The sequence below is a fragment of the Malus sylvestris genome, chromosome 6 (assembly GCF_916048215.2).
Source record: "Malus sylvestris chromosome 6, drMalSylv7.2, whole genome shotgun sequence".
Classification (NCBI taxonomy): Eukaryota; Viridiplantae; Streptophyta; class Magnoliopsida; order Rosales; family Rosaceae; genus Malus; species Malus sylvestris.
The window spans coordinates 24,669,607-24,689,403 of record NC_062265.1 but is presented as its reverse complement, the minus strand read 5'-3'; the positions used below and the strand labels follow the sequence as shown (position 1 = coordinate 24,689,403).

The 19,797-nt window shown below is 37.6% G+C and overlaps 4 protein-coding genes across 4 annotated transcripts; 1 reads left to right on the top strand and 3 right to left on the bottom strand.

Moving 5' to 3' along the window:
- Positions 1-3,633: 3,633 nt before the first annotated feature.
- On the top strand, positions 3,634-4,592 carry LOC126625551 (uncharacterized). Its single transcript, XM_050294613.1, has 3 exons — positions 3,634-3,916; positions 3,962-4,479; positions 4,521-4,592. Exons 1-3 carry the CDS (start codon positions 3,634-3,636, stop codon positions 4,590-4,592), a joined length of 873 nt encoding a protein of 290 aa, XP_050150570.1.
- A 1,213-nt stretch (positions 4,593-5,805) lies between these two features.
- LOC126625135 (embryogenesis-associated protein EMB8-like) lies at positions 5,806-10,114 on the bottom strand. The gene is made up of 8 exons (XM_050294215.1): positions 9,633-10,114; positions 9,312-9,440; positions 8,913-9,044; positions 8,181-8,323; positions 7,988-8,085; positions 7,803-7,897; positions 7,118-7,171; positions 5,806-6,349 (listed from the first exon to the last, which is right to left on the bottom strand). The coding sequence occupies exons 1-8, from the start codon at positions 10,023-10,025 to the stop codon at positions 6,137-6,139; spliced, it is 1,257 nt and encodes a 418-aa protein (XP_050150172.1). The 5' UTR covers positions 10,026-10,114; the 3' UTR covers positions 5,806-6,136.
- A 493-nt stretch (positions 10,115-10,607) lies between these two features.
- LOC126625144 (uncharacterized) lies at positions 10,608-11,480 on the bottom strand. Its single transcript, XM_050294225.1, has one exon. The coding sequence runs from the start codon at positions 11,242-11,244 to the stop codon at positions 10,771-10,773; it is 474 nt and encodes a 157-aa protein (XP_050150182.1). The 5' UTR covers positions 11,245-11,480; the 3' UTR covers positions 10,608-10,770.
- A 1,478-nt stretch (positions 11,481-12,958) lies between these two features.
- LOC126625143 (uncharacterized) lies at positions 12,959-15,152 on the bottom strand. The gene is made up of 3 exons (XM_050294224.1): positions 14,867-15,152; positions 14,123-14,288; positions 12,959-13,255 (listed from the first exon to the last, which is right to left on the bottom strand). The coding sequence occupies exons 1-3, from the start codon at positions 15,120-15,122 to the stop codon at positions 13,195-13,197; spliced, it is 483 nt and encodes a 160-aa protein (XP_050150181.1). The 5' UTR covers positions 15,123-15,152; the 3' UTR covers positions 12,959-13,194.
- Positions 15,153-19,797: the final 4,645 nt, after the last annotated feature.

The following is a 19,797-nucleotide window of genomic DNA, read 5'->3' as shown; positions in this document are numbered from 1 at the left end:
TGAAAACAGGACCAAAATGTAAGCAGTGAATTGTGGCATTTGACTTTATTTAACCACAAAATGAAAGATAAAAGGTTGAATTAGTATCTTCTTTTGGAGTTTGAAAGTTTGAAACCTTGAGCACTTGAAAACGGCCAAGTTCATCCCACCTTTCAAAGGGAAAATGATTATTAGCTTCGCTTAGGTTGGTCAAATTTGGAAGAAGAATTGCAATTGAGTTGTGGAAAATTTAATGTCTGAAGCAGAAAGGATATGATCAGATTACGCATTAAGTTTAGATAATTACATATATTATTACCAAACAATACTTTCAAAATATATATATTAATTTACTATATTTAGAGAAGCAATGACGCAAGGGCACCCTCACTAGACACTACCAAGTTCCATGCGACGACCACCAATAAATGAATAAAGGGATATGATATCCACACACCCCATTTTACTTCTCACACATCTTTTTAATTTTCGACCATCGGATCGGATGAATTGAAGAAGATCAATGGACAAAAATTATCAAAGATGTGTGAGAAGTAAAATAGGGTGTGTGGATAGCACACCCCTAATGAAGTCAAGTCATCACAAAGTTCCAATAGCAAAAAGCGCGCGCACACAAAAAAGCACTTAAACGAAAAGCATCTGTTGATTCTTGGATAAGAATAGACTTGTTAAAGTGGATGTATTATAGATGTAGGAAAATCAGATTGGATGTATTATAGATGTAGGAAAATCAGATCAGCAAATTAAGAGAGAGAGAGAGAGAGGGGGGGGGGAATGATGTATCGAAATCACTTCCTGGTAGGATTTTGTAACAATTTGTTCTATTCTGATATGATTCTATGAAAGGATCAGATGCATAAGCACCGGACTAACATGAAAACAGTACAAAAACTTAAGGGTAAAAGACTGTTTACTATCGTCAAGTTTAGTGGTTTTCAACATTTAGTACATCAAGTTTTTTTCGTCTCAGAGTCATACCTAAAGTGTAAATTTTGGGACAGTCTCATACATCCGTTAGTCAAACTGTTAAGTCTTCAGTTAAATGTGACGTGGCGCCCATGTGGCCAATGATTGGGCGCCAGGTGGGTCGCCACGTGTGTCCACGTGTTTTTTTTTTTGTAAGATAGGGGTTTCAAATAAAAAAATAAAATAAAAATTCAAAATTCAAAAATCAAAAATCACGGCCCCCCATCTTCCCATAAAAGTGAAATAGTGAAAAAGTGAAAAGTGAAACCGCTTTTCACTCCCCCAGAAAATCGCGACCCCCCATCTCCGTCCGAAACCCTACCGTCACTCGACCTCGCCGTCGCTCCACCTCACCGTTCGCTCGACCTCGCACGCCGTCGCTCCACCTCAAAATTCAAAAATCGCGACCCCCCATCTCACCTAGAAAAAGTGAAAAGTGAAACCACTTTTCACTCCCCAGAAAATCGCGACCCCCCATCTCGGTCCGAAACCCTACCCACGGGCTGTCACTCGACCTCGGCGTCGCTCCACGTCGCCGTCGCTGGACCTCGCACGCCGTCGCTCGACCTCGCACGCCATCGCTCGACCTCGCACGCCGTCGTATGTTGCGCACACGTTTCTGGGAAAGATTGTCGTGAAGCCATCGTTGCCGATGGGGTGGGATAAAAGGAGGATCGAAGTGGGTGAAACACCACTTTATCGTAAGTAACCTACTTTTTTCGATTTTTCAATTTTGAATTTTAGGGATTAAGGATCTGTGAGTTCCATTGGTTTTGTTTTCAATCGTGGTCCCCGTGGTTTGGTTTCAATTTTTCAATTGTTTGTCTTCAATCGTGGTCCCCGTGGTTTTGCTTTCAATTTTTCAATTGTTTGTCTTCAATCGTGGTCCCCATTGGTTTTGTTTTCACGTTTTTTTCTATGGTTTCAGGAAAAAAGGTGGAACTGTAACCATGGTCCCCATGGTTTTGTTTTCACCTTTTTTCCTCATGGTCCTACTAGTGTTTTCACCTTTTTCCCTGTGTGCTCCAGGATTTTATGTTGTTTTCACCTTTCTCCTTGACTTTGCAGGCATGCCCGAATTATTTAGCCTTAAAATTAACCACGGTGGGAAGTGGTCTGAAAGTGCATATACGGGAGGGTTTGAGGCTTGGTTTGATTATGTAGACAAAGACTTCATGTCTTTTTTCGAGATTGATGAAATGGTTAAGGAGTTAGGATATGATGGGTTTATGTTGTATCACTATAGGATTCTTGGGATGTCTTATTGTGAGGGATTAAGGCTTATTGAACGGGACCAAGATGTGAGTGAAATGTGCAAGCATGTTCCAGGGGTTAGGGAAATAGAAATGTACCTAGAACATCTAAGTCCGAAAGAAGCTGCCTTGAAACATAAGCTTTTGATGAATCTAGATGAGAGTGCCATATTAAAAAAAGGTGTCATTATAGAAGATATTGAGGAATCCGAGTGTGGCAATTTCGATTACAAAGGGAAGTGGATCAAAACTGAAGAAGGGTAGAGCAAAAGGGGGTGCGGATGACTTAGAAAAACGGCTATGTCTTTTGAATGACATAGCCTACAATGGTGATGATGAACATGAGGTTGAAGCAACTGAGGGAGGACAAGGAAGTGGAGATGAGGCTGAAGATGGTCCTCTCAATGCTGATGATGAAGGTGATAAAGGTGATGAAACTGAAGAAGGTCACGAAGCTGAAGAAGTTAATGAAGGGACCGAAGTAGAAGCTAATGAAGGTAAAATTTTTGAAACATTTATTTTTACAATTTTAATTTCAGTATTCAATTATTTTTGCAAAGTTTAGGTTTTTAACAAATATGCATTGTTTGTGGCAGTAAATGCAGAAGATGACACTACAGATAGTGAGTTTGTGGACAGTGACTACAGTTTGGAAGATGATGATCGTCGTCCAGTAGATGATGCGGCTGTAGAAAATGTCGTTAGAGATGCTGAAAGGGGTGAAGGGGTTGCTGAAAGGGGTGAAGGGGTTGGGAACCAACATCCAGAAGACATTATTGATGCAAGGGATGTAGAAGACGTTCCCCTTAATGATAAGAAACAAGACTCAGATGGCCTGCACAGTGTTGACGATTCAGGTTCAGAATGTGATGAGAAAGTCATCTACCCTGAGTTTAATGAAGAAGCCGACAGGGATGATCCAAAGTTTGAAAATGGATTAAAGTTCAGAGATGCTGCACAGTTGAGAGAGGCAGTGTGGTCTCACTCCATTAAGCACGGTGCACCTTTTATTAAGCTAAAAAGGAATGAGAAATGGAAGATTAGTGCAAGGTGTGAGAAAAACTGTCCATGGAGATTGTATGCTTCCAGGATGTACAATGAAGATTCAATCCAAGTGAAAACCTATGTTGGGAAACATGAATGTCCGAGGATTTGGAGGGAAAATCCTAACTGCAAAGTGGCATGGCTTGTGAAGAGGTATGTGGACAAGTTCAGACTCAACCCAAGCATGCCCATCACTACATTTGTGGAAATAGTGAAAGAAGAAAGAATGGTTGAGATCCACATCAAGACAGCCTACAGAGTGAGAGCACAGTGTTTGAAAATCATTGAGGGGAGTCACTTGGATCAGTACACAAAGTTGTGGGAGTACTGTGATGAGCTTAGGAGGACAAACCCGGGTAGTACAGTTTAGATGAAGGTGCTGCCCTATGATGATGCTCATGTGATATTCCAGCGGATTTATATTTATTTGGGGGCTTGCAAAAATGGATTTAAGAATGGATGTAGGCAGCTTGTAGGGTTGGATGGTTGTCACTTGAAAGGAGTGTTCAAGGGCCAGTTACTGTCTCCAGTGGGAATGGATGCAAATAACCAAACTTGGGTTATTGCATATGCTATAGTAGAGCTCGAGAACAAGGACAGTTGGGTTTGGTTTCTGGAACTGCTAGCTGCTGACTTGGGAATTGTGAACCAGCGTGCTTGGACTTTCATTTCTGACAAATAAAAGGGTTTAATACCAGCTTTTGAGAAGGTGCTGCCTAATTGTAATCATCGGTTCTGTGTTAGGCACTTATACACTAACTACAAGGCAGATGGGTTTAAATGGAAAGGATTAAAGGATGCCTTGTGGAATGCTGCCAAGGCAACAACCATCGCTGATTTTAGGAAGAGTATGGCTGAGGTGAATAGGCTGAATGAAAAAGCTTATAAATGGTTGGAGAAGAGACCAGCCTTGCATTGGAGTAGGTCACACTTTGACACACACACTCAGTGTGACATTCTGTTAAACAACCTCTGTGAGAGCTTCAATTCTTTTATCCTAAGGTCTAGGGACAAGCCTATTATTACCATGCTGGAAACTATAAGAGTTTTATTGATGAAGAGGATATGGTTGAGAAGAGATGCAATGAGGAAGGATAAAGGAGCTATCTGCCCAAAAATCCAGAAGAAGTTGAAGGAGTACAAACTGAAAAGCTCACACACTGTAGCTACATGGTCTGGAGGAGAAAATTTTGAAGTGGATGAAGGCAGAAGCAATGTATTTGTGGTGGATTTGAATGGGTGCACTTGCTCATGCAGAAGATGGGATTTGACAGGCTTTCCTTGCATTCATGGTTGCTCGGCCATCTATTATGCAAGGAGACAGCCTGAGGTATTTGTTTCCTCTTGGTACAAGAAGGAGAAGTACTTTGAAGCTTACGAAAACTTGATTCAACCCGTCCAATGCATGAAATTTTGGGAGCCATCTGAAAACAAATGCATTCTGCCTCCAACTTTTAAAAGGCAGCCGGGGAGACCAAAAAAGATGAGACATAAGGAGGCTGATGAAAATGAATTCAAGTTAAGCAAGAGAGGGCAAAAAAGTGTGAAATGTAGTGTTTGCAAGGCCTCGGGACACAACAAGGCCAGATGCCCTACCACTCATCCTCCTCCAGCTGCTAGAAAAGGAAGAAAAAGCAAGAAAAATAAGGTATAATTTTGATATTTTTTGTTAATTTTTCATTTCTTAAGTGAATTTGTTATTTGTGAAGTGTACTATCTGTCAGTGCTAATGCTATATGGGTTCATTACTTAGGCCTCAACATCTAAGGCATCACAACCCTCTCAGTCATCTCAGCCATGCACTCAGGAAGCTCCACAACCTTCATCTCAGCCAACTCAAGCCTCTCAAACCATTTCAAAGTCTACTGCAAGAGGTCAGAAAAGGAGGAGGAATGTTTCATGATGCTGCTTTAATGCTTTAGGTTGTTTAAGGGTTCGTTTTGTTATAGTTGAATATGCCCTTAGTGTTTTGGACAGTTTTTTTGACAGATCTTTAGTGTTTTTGGAAGAACACCTTGACTTTGCAGATTTGGAACTTTGTTGTGAATTGGATGGTGTATATTGAACTTTGTTGTGAATTGAAAGTTGTTGAGAATTCAACTTTGTTGGTAGTTTAAATGATGAATTTGCATATTTAGAATTCAAAGTTTGTTTGGAATTGAATTTGCAGATTTGGAACAAAAAGTTGTGGTATTTTGCAAGGTGGTATTCAACTTTGTTGATTTTTTTTTTCAAAAAATTATGGCGGGAAAAAAAGTGTAAGGTGCATGGTTGTGGGAAAAAAAAATTTGGCGGGAAATTTTTTTTTTTTGTTTTTTTATCTGAAACCCCTGTCTTACAAAAAAAAAACACGTGGCGACCCACCTGGCGCCCAGTCATTGGCCACATGGGCGCCACGTCACATTTAACTGAAGACTTAACAGTTTGACTAACGGATGTATGAGACTGTCCCAAAATTTACACTTTAGGTATGACTCTGAAACGAAAAAAACTTGATGTACTAAATGTTGAAAATCACTAAACTTGAGGGTAGTAAACAGTCTTTTACCCAAAACTTAAATACTGAAGAAGTTTTCTTCAGAATATTATAGACGTTGAGAGCAGCGTACAATTACACCTTTCACAATGACGAAGACTACAAGAACGTAATACTGGTGAAGTTTTCTCCCATGGATTACACGAGGTACATCAGAATTTGAAAAACATCGACCCAAGGCATGAATGCCCGCTAAGCTGTCAATGTTCGACAGCATACAAGTACAAAGAATCGAATGATTTTAGCTTATTTGTATTGTATTTGATCATATTCCATCGCATTTTTAAGACTGCCATCTGATAAAGAATGTATATAGCAACAACGAAGATATATCCAACTATACTTCCAAGCTGTGCAAGCCCTCTGAACTTCGGTGCGCGCCTTCCAAATTACTAGATGAAAAGGCTTCAAATTTTCCTCTCTGCAGATGCTCAAGGAAATCCATGACGACCGGATCAGTCCAAGGTGCTCCAAATGGAGCTTCAGCACCTGCAACCCACCCTAGATGGCCACCTTTGGGTGTCACTATCAACAAGCAGTTTGGATTGTCCTGACAAAACAGTAATGGATGTACTATATTAACATGCTGATAGTATATAGGAGATCATCAGAAATATGTCAGAAATATTCTTCACAAGCAGAGGGAACACAACAGTATGCCAATCCATTTGATGCAAGTGATCTATAATGAAGATAACCTCTTTTCTAAAAAAAAATTTAAAAAAAAAATTCTAACAATCCCAAGCAGATGGGGTCCGTTGAATTTTTGTAAGAAACAGGGACTCCCTAGTCATTTCATTTTCAAGGGTATGCTCGGTCTAGAACAGTCCGTCCACGGCATACTACCCTAAACCCTATCACGTTACTTAGTATTTCAAAAATTTGTGGTTTATCTTGGTGTATAAGGCATTACACATGCCAAGTTATATTGGAAATAACAAAATACAAGATCTATAGGAGAAATAACAAATAAACCACTAATCCCTGTGTTTGGATGAGGGAGTTACTAAGTATCAAGGAACTCTATACTCGGATTGTCAAAAATGCAATACAAGAACACTACCAATGAACTACTCAAGCAGTACAAAGCCACTACTAAAACATTAAAAAGCAGAATTCCAAATGACGCCTTTCAAGGAGTCATTCGGAAGTTCTCTCATATGTATTGCATCTAGTCACTTCCAAGTCCCTCTAACTTTTCTGGAGCATTCCAAATAAATATTGCCTCAGTTTCATGGAACTAGGCCCTCATCCAAACGTTAAGTAAAGTTTTAACATAATTTAGGGAATATTGTCTTGGTCATGAGACTCTACAAACCTTGATATCCTCACGAGGAATTCCCCTATTTGGAGCAATTGGATCATTTTCCGCCTGAAACCATAAGAACAGTAAGTGTAAGAACATTTGAAATAACTGAATACAATTCTAGTTATGCCGCTCATGCAATCAAAATAAGAACACTGTTTTATAGAAAGGACATTAATGTAAAGGATGGATGAGGTAAGTCATGACAAAGGAAAGTAGTAGTTTGTCCTCTTCTTGTTTCGAAAGGATACGCAGTGATAGAAATATAATATAAAGCTATGGATTACCACTATTACGTCATAACTTGTGCTTATTATGCTCATCAATCCCTCCACCAATCACCAATCTATTCATTGTTAGAGGGAGAGATTATACTGGGCATGGAGGTTCCTTATCCCTCTATTTTTCCTTTCACTCAAACAAGCAACTTCAAGGATTGACAACCTCCCTCCCATCACTATCTTTGCATCTTTCCTTCCCTCTCTCTTTTCTATCATTCCTACCAAACTCGGTATAAGAAAACACCACTGAATAGATATGCCCAGGCTCGATATGTCTCATATTTCTTATAACTAGTCCACTATAAATTCAACCAGAATAATAACAAAAGAGCTTTTGGAATCTACACACACCAACATCTGCTAAGAGGTTCATAAAATGTCTATTAACCATATGAAATGTTCGAGAGTAAGATTACCTGAATGCAAAGCAATGGTGTGCAGACATCCTTTATGGAATTTGAACTACTGGAATTAGAGTAGTAGTCATCTACTGACTTGAAGCCAAATGAAACTGCAAGTTCTCATTGAAGGTGTTCTCATCAGATGAATGTCATGTTATCCCATCTGAAATCAAATGGTTTCATGTACTCAATATACATACCACGAGTTAGTCCGTCATCAAACTCCCTGACGGTCTTTGCATTGGCAGCCAATGGAATATTATACTCACCATCCATGTCTTCAAAAAGTAGAGCATGCCTACAATGTGTGCCATGAAATTGGGTTATTTATCAACCTCAAGCTGAAATATAAATAACGGTTGAGAACATAATTTAATATTTCATGACATTTACTTCTTGAAAATTTTGCAGAGTGAACTTGCAAGAGCTTTGTCATAAACATTATTAAAGCCCTTATGGAAGTCCTCGTCTGCAATGACCAAATTGAAAGGATTACACAACGAGACAGCACCAGAAAGACGGCATGCATTAGATTCCTGCAGGTACCACATCATTGAATATAAATGAAAAGAAAGTGGAGAAAGGGATAAGAAAATTCCAGTGCAAAATGTATGTCCGTGTATGCTAATTTTTATAACTGAAGATATAATATACTCCTCTAATAGAGAATGTAGCCATTGGAAATTCAAGGTCATATAAGATTGGTATTAGCTCTATATTTATATCCCTTGTGCAGAATGCATGATCAACCAAATCCAACTTGTACAACATTCTACAATTTAATGGCCATGCTGTATCAAGATAAAAGCTTGTTTCTTTTCCTGCCAGACACATATAAGTTCCCTTTTTGCCAAGCATTAATGGATTCCGTTGAGCAGAAACAACAGCTTGTTACAACAAGATAAATTGCTAAATTACTGCCTTGTTAAAGCTAATCAAGATTACCAGCGCATTAGACCTACTGCACATATGCAACGTTAAGTAAGCAAGAGCGCACACACTGAACAATTGTAGTGCAAGTCAATTGTCCAAACGAACAAACAGTACAGAAATCCTAAAAGTGATTGGTCAATGACAAAGTATACAGCCAGAACGTGAGAGGAAATTAATGAAGTTACATTCTACCTGACCCAAGTAGCGAACGAGAATGTTAGCGCCAAGAGACCAACCAACAGCATACAGATTAGCTTTTGGATACCGAGTACCAACATGAGCCACTACTTCGCACATATCTCCTAAAAATGAAGCCGAATAGAACTGCATATCAGCGGCATAAGATAACTAATCACAAAGCTGGCTTAACAAACACATCAAAAAGTTCAAATCTTCAGCATAAAACTCCCATCAAAGAACCAAAAAACAATCTGAATTCGAAAACAACCCCATTACAACAAGTATCAATCCTGCCAATTGTAAACAATGGTAGCAAAAAATGTTAATTGGGATTATAAATTTAAACACAGAGAATCACGAATAGGGTACAATTGTAAAAATAGAAAATTGATTGGGCCAAAGTGAGAATACCTGAGGAGTTGTCACAGGGCTGCCGCCGCAACCGCGGCTGTTGAACACCACAACCCGCCACCCTTTACTTTTGGCGCGAAGCAACATGTGCCTGACATACGAGTCATCACTCCCTCCAGTTAAACCCGGCTGCAAAAACACCCATTACCCAGAATCCAAATTCAACTTTTAACTCAAAAGCTTTGCGCTTTTTTCATTATTGTAATTTTTCCCCGGAAACAAACAGGAAATAATGTAGTCAATTCCATCACTTTAAAATGCTCTTTAACTCCAAATTTGACTACAACCCTTAAAGGAAGAGAAATGTGAGAGCGAACGAACCAGGAGAATGACGAGAGGGGAATCGAGGGGCAAGAGGCGGTCGTCGCCGGAGACCCAGTCGAGGGCGACGGCGCCGTCGTCTGCAGTACGGAGGCACTCTCGGCGAAGCCTGACGTCGGGAGTGGACCTGTAGAACGAAGCGAATATGGTCTCGACGTGGCGGTTCGACCCGATTACGGGATACGGGTCGTAGGGTCGGGTCAGGGTGGTGAGGACGGGGAGGAAGAGGTCGCGGGCGCCGCCGAGGATTTCGAGGGACGGGTGGGCCATGGGGGCGGCGGATGAGGTGACGGGGAGCGAGGAGAAGGCGGAGAGGCGAGTGTAGCTGTGGAGATGGGACACGTGGCGGAAGTAGGAGAGAGGTGGTAAGTAGCCCAGGGAGGCTCTGGCCATTGGTTGGTTGGTCTTGTATGCAGCGGATAGCTTGAGGAGTGGCTTGAGGAAAGACAACAAAAAGTGTTTCTCTCTCTTTTACTATTTGGCTATAAACGGTTAAATAATAATTATATTAAATAAATATATTTACATGAATTATATATGATAATTATATAACGATTTTTATTAAATACATATAAGTATTATAGTTAATTTTGTAAATCGAAGTTTTAATTTTAATGTTTTGTTAACTTTAAGCCTCCATGCACTGGTGGCCTTGACCGCGAAATGACTTTAATGATGCCGGTATATCACCGTTTTCTCTTCCTCCATCATCACATTGATCATGTAAACTTATAAACGAGGGCTTTGAAGTAAAAAGCAATTTCTTGTCATGAGTACATTAGTAACTTAATATAAAGCTTCACATATGGAGGCTTTGAAAAATATAATATGCATCACATTAATATAAATATGATTATTAAAAGTAACTTTCTCTAATCATCCAGTCTCATTAATCGGCATCATATATATGCTACTGAAATCTCAATCTGAATTTGTATAGTTTCGGCTAGGTTCGAAATGGATGAATACCGTAGCTTACCATAAATTATTCTCTTTTTTATTAAATAAAATAAAAAACATAACATAACATAATAAAAAATTAAAAACAAAAGTACCCCATAAATAGTTATTTAACCATATAATTAACTGACCCTCTCAAATTCATCTGAATAAAACCTCAATTTTAGTTTCCTTAATTTCATTCGTTAACCTTCTCCAAATACTTTTGCTTCTCCTCCTCCGTCATGAACGCAGTCACCGGAAAAGACTTCCCGATCCCCATCGGAGTCTTGAAAACGATCTTCTTCCCCGCCGGATCCTCAACGCTCATCTCAGATATCGGGACCCAAAGAAAAACCTGCTTGCTCTTGATCCCTGTCATCTTCTTCATCCTGCACTTCTCCACGTACCCAGTCACCTCAGTTGCGTAGCTGACACGCGTGTTGGACCCCTCAAAGAAGTGCTCGTAGGGTTGCTTCTGCTTCATCCACACGAACCCAGTTTCTCTGACCCTCCCGCACTCCACGAGGTCCTGCAGGGGGAGGACGCCTTTGGGAAACCCTAGCTCTTCCAGTAGGTCTATGGACTGCCGGTAGCAATCTTCAGGGCCGTACACGATCTCCGCCCCGGCACGCTGCTTGTCTTCACCAACAATTTGCTTGCCACTAGCCATCGTTGGAGGAGCGTCGCGAGTAAATTTTGATATTTTTCAGGAGTGTTTGGAAGGAGGGTTTGAAGGTTTGGAGCTTTTAGTTTATTGGGTTGAATTAATATATGGGAAGAGTCATTAAGAAAAGGGCTTCAAAGGCGTTGGATGGAAGTTGAACAGAATAAGGGTTCGGAGAGGGAGGTGGGTTGTTCACCAAATGGACATTGAGCTTGTGTCATTGGTCCGTGCGGTGCTCTCACCTAGTACGTGTTTATGGTGATAATGGACTTATAATAGAGGGTCGGAGACACGTTGATGACACTAGATTCACCTCATATCATATCGGAGAAATTCTTAATTTCGACTAAAATCGATCAATTTCGTCGATATTTCCGACGTATCGGTTAAATGTTAACAAACTACTATATGACATTTCTTAAAGTTTCATTTTAAATTTCCACATTTTTTTAGCAAATTTTTATCATTTCTATCTAAAGCAACCGATATCAATATATTTATCGGTATTTTCACAAATTTGCATATTGATATTTCCACCGATACCAATATTTCAAGGGAATTTTTATTGGCACTCCAAAAATTTCATTTTGCACTCCAAACATTCTATTATTAGAAAGAAAATTACACTTATGAAGAGTGTAGAATGATATTTTTAAAGTGCTAATAACAATTTCTTATTTCAAATACTAATAATAATAGAATTCACTTGTAGTAGAGAGAGTGCTAGCTAGCTTATCAGTTTTAAGTGTCCAAATAATTTGGTAAATAATAGAAGGGTTAATTGCTGACAACTTAGGTAAAGAAAAGTTAGCTTTTGCTCATGTATATATGGTGTGCTTACTGGTTACCATTAATTTAGTGTTTCTAAAAAAGGAAAAGACCTTGCCACGGTTTCACATGGTTTGGCGTGTTGGATGATTATACTTAGCTACATCTAAAAGTTGATCTATAGGATACCAAAGTCAAAACCTCACGGCTCGAATACATCCTAACAAATTTTAAGAGTTATCTTGTGTCATCTTTAACCGAAAAGATTAAATATAATCTCGTCTAGAATTATAGTCATATAAAAAATTATTTTTATATGAACAGCATCAAGCTATTCTTATACCATCTGCAACGAACTGGACATGTTTTCTTGCCAAACTTATGCTGCCAAAATCGTACTCGCGTTCCCAAACAACTTAGTAAGTGAACATATAACACGCTTCACCAATTATTGGCCACTTCTGAATCTACCTATCTACCTAGTGTATTTTTCTCTTGTGAGATGTCATCGGCATATATATGGTACCGGTAAACAATCTAGAAATAAGATCTTAAATAATATCGAATGCAACCATATAACGCACGTCATCTCATTTTGGTAATATCTGCTGGTGGAGAGAGTCTTAGGTTGGGCATCTGGACCACAAGTCCGTCGTACATTAGACTACCACCTCCAGGTTCTGGACGAAGAATTTCTCCTGCTGGTGACTAGAAGTTGAGAGAACCTTTAGGTGTCAATTTGTTTGAATGAATTTTGATCAGATGTGCAAAAATAGGTGAAATTTTGCCAAGCGTAACATTCAGTGCTGAAGTTTAGGTATAAGTTTGGAGTAGAACCACACAAAACTTGACAAGGTTCGATGATCTTACGCAGTGGATATTCCGTACCTGAATATCTTGGTCAAGTCACAACTGCGGCAACTTTGAGTGTTACTAGCTACAAAAATACACAGATACGAATATGAAACCTCCGATTAACAAACTATAGCTTTCTCCGCAGTTAATAGTTACTTATGTATATCTAAAGACAAAAAAATCAATTACGATAAACAAGATAAGATATGAACAGAAAATCGAGGTCAAGATTTATTCCTAAGGAAACGCCATCACATAATAAACTTTTCCTTAGAAGAGAGAGAGAACAGAGCAGTCAATTGTTGCGAACAACACAAGAAGCCGGTATCAACACTAGTGCTTGTCCTTGGGAATATCCTTTGGTGGAACCTTTGATTCCAGTTCCTTGGTGATTCTGAGAGAAAATCCATGAAGTCGTATTAAGATGCAAGACCACTAACAAAAATATATGAAAGCAGAGTACATTATTTCCATGATAATAAACATAAAACGGCATATCACAATTCATCGAGTCCTCAAGATCACACTTAAAAAATATCCCTACGCAATCATCAATGTCCACCGTCCAGGTTTGGCTGGACAATGATTTGTACACTGCACCAGTGTTTGATAACAAATCATTCTTGGTTTATCTTAAAAACCATGGACACAAAGAATAGAACCAAGTAATACGATAAATGAAAGTCTTTTATGATCTGCCCTTCTATATGAGGGCTGATTCCAAATTATAGAAACTAATGCCCTGCTCCAACCAAAAGATCGAGACAAGGGTAATACTGAAAAGCTAAGATAAGAGAGAAAAGGCATTGGAGATAGTATCATTTGAAAGATGCCTAGTCATTTAGGTAACACAGTACATCTAAGGCTTCCAAAAGTAAACCCTTCAAACCCCCACCAAACACGCATCTCTCATACAGGAGGCCAATTTTCACACCATTACTTGCTAACTTACTAAACCATCCTCTTTTCCAACATCAAGACAAAACAAACGAGAATGGTACATGATAACATCATAAATCTTCATCCAAAATCTGAATATAAAGCATCCAGGTGTAGCAATCTGCTGAACGTTGACACTTATCCATGTTAAGAGTGACACGGGGTTAAGCTGAACCAGTTTCAAGAAACAAATAGAATTCAAATGAACTGCCAAATTAAATTTTGACTAAATTGAGTACCTACTTGCACACTTACAAACAATTTCATAGTGAACATATTTTACAGAAAAACAAAACGAAAAAAAGAATGAGAGGAGGATTACTTGGGCGATTCTTCCTCAAGCCAGGTGCGGATGTGTTTGACATTGCGCTTGAAGATGGAAGCTGATTGCCTGACATCACTCCTCAGCATAAGAACCACCGCGCCTACACCAGCAACTGTCAGTATGAAGTTTGTCAAAGCCATACTTCTTCTGCTTCTTGCAAAACCTAGTTCCAAGACAAACGAAGGAAATGATTCCGCATTCAATCCACTAAATGTAATTCAAAACATATAACCCAGGTTTTAGCTAACTTAGCCAAAAGGGTGGATATTCATTCGCAGAATATTGCGATTTCGCTATCTTTTCAAGTGCCAAGAAAACTGTTTTACAAAAAATGATATAAATATGTAGAAAATTGGACATTTTAATTATCGAAACAGCTCAGGAAATAAAACCCAAGTGAGGATTAATTAAAATCAAGGTCCAGACTTGATCCTAAACATTCTTTCCATTCAAGCAACGTCAAATATTCAAATCAATAATTCAAAATTTTGAAACTCAAATTCGCTTCCCAACTATTTAAACACGGAAGCCAAAGTCCCCATCTCAAGCCCAGTCAGTAGCCATGGCCGCTGAGTAATTAATATTATTCTTCTTATCTTAATATAATCTTAATCTGAATCAAATCACAAAAACCACCCAAAAAAAACCCTTAAATCGGCAACAAAATATAAAATTGGATTCAGAAAACCAAATTGTAAATATAAAAACAGAAATTAAATATGATAGTGAGCGTGAAATTACCTAAGAGAAGTTCGGACGGTGAAGTGGTAAACTTGGGGCTGCTCCTGGGCGGGTGGCTTCGCGGGAAACTGAGACGGCGGAGCGAAAATGTGGTGGTGGCGGAGAAGAGGGATTCTGAATCTCTGCGAGTGAGAGAGCACCGAAGGTTGCGGATCAAGTTAAAATATGGGTTTTGGGTTGTCTTGTTATTTGCATGGACCCAATAAGGCATTTGGGTTTTTGTTGTTAATGGACCTACACTGGGTCCAAGTGCCATTGTACTTGGGTTGTTTCTTCAATCCTCTCGATTTGTCCTGCGTACCTTCGGTTCCCGCTTGAAAATGCATACCCAAAAAGCACTTATGCTTGAAAGCGATTTTGATAGAAGCAAGATTATTCAAGAGTTTTTTTTTTTTGAAATATTATCTAGAAGGATTGATTGAAGAAGCTAGATGCTTCTACTGAAAGCACTAACGAGTTCTTTCGTAATCTATGAACGTTGTTAAGAAAAAAAGTCCACAAGTCAAAGTGGAACAAATTTTGAGTTTAAAAGTTTTAAATTATGACTTTTGAGTTACAGTAGGCAAAATGAGATCCAAATTAAGTTTAGGGGCGTAACTAAAAATAAGCCTTAATTTAGTTCTATATGTTGGTTTGTCTTACTTGTAGAAGGGGGGTTGCACCAAACCACACATAAAGCAATAATATTAGGTATCAGACTTGTTATTTATACAGAGATATGATTCCACACACCATTTTAACTTTTCACAAACTTCTTTTGATTGGATTTGGATCCTCTCATGAGCCAATGGAGAGGATCCTACTGACCAACCATTGTGGGCCGTTGGATAATTATTATAACTTTAAAGGGACTCCCTTATTTGTAGTTGTTGAATAAAAATCCAATGGTCCACAATGGTTGGTCAAGAGGATCCTCTCCATTGGCTCGGGAGAGGATCCAAATCCCTTTTGATTTATGACTATTGGATAGAATAAATCAAACAAAAACAATGAACAACGTCAAACCAAAATATGTAAAGCGTTAAAAAGAGTGTGTTTATCGTCTTCCTTTATTAAAATCGATTCCATAAAATTTAAACTACATTAAAACCCTCTTTATCAACCAAAAGAGGGTAAAAATATAATTTTATCTTCTACCACAAAACAAAATCATGGGTAGTAAAGTAAATTCACACAAACTATATTTCAACTTTTTTTTTTCAAAGCCTCACTCAAGGGTGATCATAACAACCTCTAATTTTGAACAATAAAATATAAAAAAGAAAACTTCTCTCTCTAATCTACATTCCTTTTTTCTTCCTTTCTCATTCTCATTTTAAAATCAAAATCAAAATTATTTTCACGCACAAAGTGTGGGGCATATGCTAGTGAAAAATGAAGATAAGGAAGAATCTATCGGTTCTAAAAAAAAGTTAAAGAAGATTTTCGCCAAGAAACCTAACATGTAAAGTCTTCCCCAAGAAAAGGGAGTGATGATAGTGGGTTCGGAATCAATGGCTTTAGTTTTGGGCTATGAACATCAACCAAATTCCCACCACATGCACCAAACTTTGGTGCTTTCTTGTCTCACAAGATCTCTCCTTTTTATCCTTTTTAAATCTACACTTTCCCTACTATCATGATTAATCACAAGAATCATATTTTCAAAGCATTTTGTTGGCCAATTACTCCCATTTTTTTCTTCTCAAAATTAGCTACCTATGTTTTGCTTAAATTTTGGATTTGGTTAAGTGTCTCCAGCACAATCGTAATTTTACAATGGACTCTGAATACATGTAATCACTTATATATTTTCTTACGCATAAGATAAATTCAGTTACGCTTGTGACAGTTCGAAATCTAAATGTTCAAGTTCATGATTTGACTTTTACGAGTTATGAGTCACGCATGAAGTAAATTTTATAATCACTTGTTGGATCTGTTTAATTTCACATAACATATTTCATAAACATGTTCATGGTCAAGAGTCAACATAGTCCTCTATTTTCACATGTATATAGTCAAGAGTTCGATTTGCTACTCACTTATAGTGATTGGTGTGCCATAATAATCTGAATAGTTTATGAAGCGCTTAATGCATCTCCATACTTCAAACGGTTATTCATATACTAAAACATTTTACCAACCTGACTTCTTCACAATCATAAAATCAAAATCACTTCGATACTCTTTTCAATTACAAACTTACAAAATCGTGTTACCCTGCTTAATTATAACCATGCATTATGTTATTTATTTACAAGTCCATGCTTGCTACTCCACATGAATAAAAAGATTAAAAGTGAAAGAAAAAAAATTGAAAGGGAATGGATCAAAATCTACCCAGTCTGATATTCTTTTTCGAACAATCGCCTAATTTAAAGCCTAAAGTGAGTCGGTGGTTGTCTCAGAATCTCTTGTCTGTGTGTCCCAACAAAAGACTTGATGGTTCAATTGGGTCCCACCACAAAACTTACAAGCAGGGGAGAAATTTTTAGTTGATCATGGGTTTGGTCATTGTAATCTAGACCCTTGGTCTCTCGCGGCATCATCTTGAACCCTCCAAGTGGCAGAATCCCAAACGCCCAATTTTTTCATCATTTCTATTAGGGATGTGCTATTTACACACTTTTTTTACTTCTTACACATTTTTTGTTAAACTTCTATCATTTGATCTTATTTAATTCATCCGATTTAACTACAAAAAATTAAAAGAATGTGTGAGAAACAAAAAAGAGTATGTGAATAGAATGGAGGCAGATTGTTTGCCCTCCTGTTTGGGTGTCATTTCCATCCTCTCATATTTGTGCGGTCACGGTTAAGTCACGTAAACATTTTATATTCTTATTACTTTTTGTCTTATTATTTATATAAAAAAATTAATATAAAATGTTGATTTGACTTAACCGTGACCGTATAAAATAGGAGATGATGGGAATAGCATCCAAACAGGAAAGCATACAATTCTATTATTTTTTGTTTACAAAATCATTTCAATTATTTTTTTTGTTAAAAAATTAATTTCTCTTATTAGTTTGTGTACTTTCCTACCGGCCTACCTTTTTTTTTTTTTAAATAAAACCGGCCTATCCTTTGTCCAGAGATATAAAATGGATCAGCCAACTGATCTTATTAAACTGTAAATTACTAAATTAGTTTAAGCATAAAAGAAAGTATTTCAAGACTATATATATAATATAAACTTATAAAGGAAACATGTAATCAATTGGCATTACTAAAGAGCAAAGACGAATACCAAGGTCATAAGAAGAGTTTGGTAAGTGAACTTGTAATTAAACATGATATTAAAGTAACTGATTGTATGAATTAGCTGAGCCGATTCTAAGCCTACAAGTACATATTACACGTTAAAGACCGGCATCAAATAACAAATGATTTTAGAAGCTCTACCAGTTCCCTACTGTGCATATGAAGTAACAAATACCAAAGCGATACAAGCAATTCCAAATACAAATTGAATGAAATTTGCATCACGCAACTAACGTTAATTCAAGGTACATATTAAAATGTATAAACATCTTTTGTTATGCTCGTTCTTTTCTTCCTAATATCAAAATATGTCCCCAGTTCAAATCTATATGATAAAAAAAAAAAACTAATATATTTATTATTACAATGTCTAATAAAGTCGAAAATAAATGAGGAAACTCCATTGTGACATCCCATGATTCATGTGATACTTTTAAGACACTTGAGTGCTTTTGTCTCGCCATTGTCTCTACAAAATGTGCACTCATAAGTTTATACCAATATATCATTAAAATCCCACGTCCATTTTCTATTTCTAATTTCTAAATTGTGTGCCATGTGAGCTAGTTCCATATTATATAATCCCACTTAATTATAATTACAATAATAATAATAATAATAAATAATATTGATCCCAACTTGTCTTTTAACTTTTGCATATGGATTCCCGATCCTTTTTGTGAGGATCCCGATGATCTATGAATCTTATTTGTTCATCGTACATCGTGCGGTCAGAAATCATTTTAAATATTTTATTTAAAAATAAACATAAATAGTATTTGACAAAAATTGACCGCACGATATACGATGAATGGACACGATTTACGGATCTCTAGCATCCTCGCCAAAAGGATATGGAGAGGATCATGTTCGTTGCATATGCTTATGGAAGTAAATCACTTTTTAGAGGCATGCTAGTGGATGGACAATGAGACCAAAATAGTTTCAGGACCATTCGAAGTTCGAAAAATATATATGTGAAGGTCTTACGAGGAATTTTCAAATGTTTATTACATATTCTTTTCGTGCCTATCAAGTATTTGATGCAATTTCTGTTAGGCATATCTCGACAGGTTGCGTCGACAGAATTTGAAAAATTATCTTTATATTACTCATTAGATTGGATCGACATATGTCTATATCTGCTGACATGTGCGCAATATGATTTGACGATAATAAGCCCACTAAGTGTTCGACGAAATGCCCTAGTAAATAAACTAAGACTTTTTTTTTGCGCTCTTCCTGCTCAGTTTCTATCTTAAAGACCTGTATTTAACACTAAGACCCTCAAGCTTCGATTCTTAGATCCGCCACTGCATGCTACGATGAAATATCTCAATTATATTGTTTGATACTTAATTCACATTCTAAAGTTCCATCATCTGTGAGGTTGGTTGATGAAATGGCTGCCGGTCAAAACAATTTGTACAAAAGCGCTCTGGAATATAATTGATGAGTCAACCGCTCTATAAATACGAGCGACCAACACTGCATCGGAATGAAATCTACAGATTAACACTTTAACAAGAGGATTTTGATAAGTTTTTATCAAATTTTAGTGATCAAAGTGATAAAAATAGTATTTACTACTACGTCATTTGTTTCTCCTTGAACAAAATGTTAAATTCGCTCAATTTACTGACACATCATAAGGCTGTATTATTATTTTTCTCGCATACCGA

What these genes read in the sequence shown, in the direction of transcription:
- LOC126625551 (XM_050294613.1), top strand. Translation starts at nt 3,634, where the DNA reads ATGAAGGTGCTGCCCTATGATGATGCTCATGTGATATTCCAGCGGATT. An exon ending in CTTGGGAATTGTGAACCAGC is followed by an intron (nt 3,917 to 3,961) that starts GTGCTTGGACTT and finishes GTTTAATACCAG; the next exon opens with CTTTTGAGAAGGTGCTGCCT. An exon ending in TGGATGAAGGCAGAAGCAAT is followed by an intron (nt 4,480 to 4,520) that starts GTATTTGTGGTG and finishes TTGCTCATGCAG; the next exon opens with AAGATGGGATTTGACAGGCT.
- LOC126625135 (XM_050294215.1), bottom strand. Translation starts at nt 10,025, where the DNA reads ATGGCCAGAGCCTCCCTGGGCTACTTACCACCTCTCTCCTACTTCCGC. An exon ending in GCCCTGTGACAACTCCTCAG is followed by an intron (nt 9,045 to 9,311) that starts GTATTCTCACTT and finishes GCTGATATGCAG; the next exon opens with TTCTATTCGGCTTCATTTTT. An exon ending in TTCCTCGTGAGGATATCAAG is followed by an intron (nt 6,350 to 7,117) that starts GTTTGTAGAGTC and finishes CTGTTTTGTCAG; the next exon opens with GACAATCCAAACTGCTTGTT.
- LOC126625144 (XM_050294225.1), bottom strand. Translation starts at nt 11,244, where the DNA reads ATGGCTAGTGGCAAGCAAATTGTTGGTGAAGACAAGCAGCGTGCCGGG.
- LOC126625143 (XM_050294224.1), bottom strand. Translation starts at nt 15,122, where the DNA reads ATGGCACTTGGACCCAGTGTAGGTCCATTAACAACAAAAACCCAAATG. An exon ending in ACCGTCCGAACTTCTCTTAG is followed by an intron (nt 14,289 to 14,866) that starts GTAATTTCACGC and finishes TCTTGGAACTAG; the next exon opens with GTTTTGCAAGAAGCAGAAGA. An exon ending in CTTGAGGAAGAATCGCCCAA is followed by an intron (nt 13,256 to 14,122) that starts GTAATCCTCCTC and finishes ATTTTCTCTCAG; the next exon opens with AATCACCAAGGAACTGGAAT.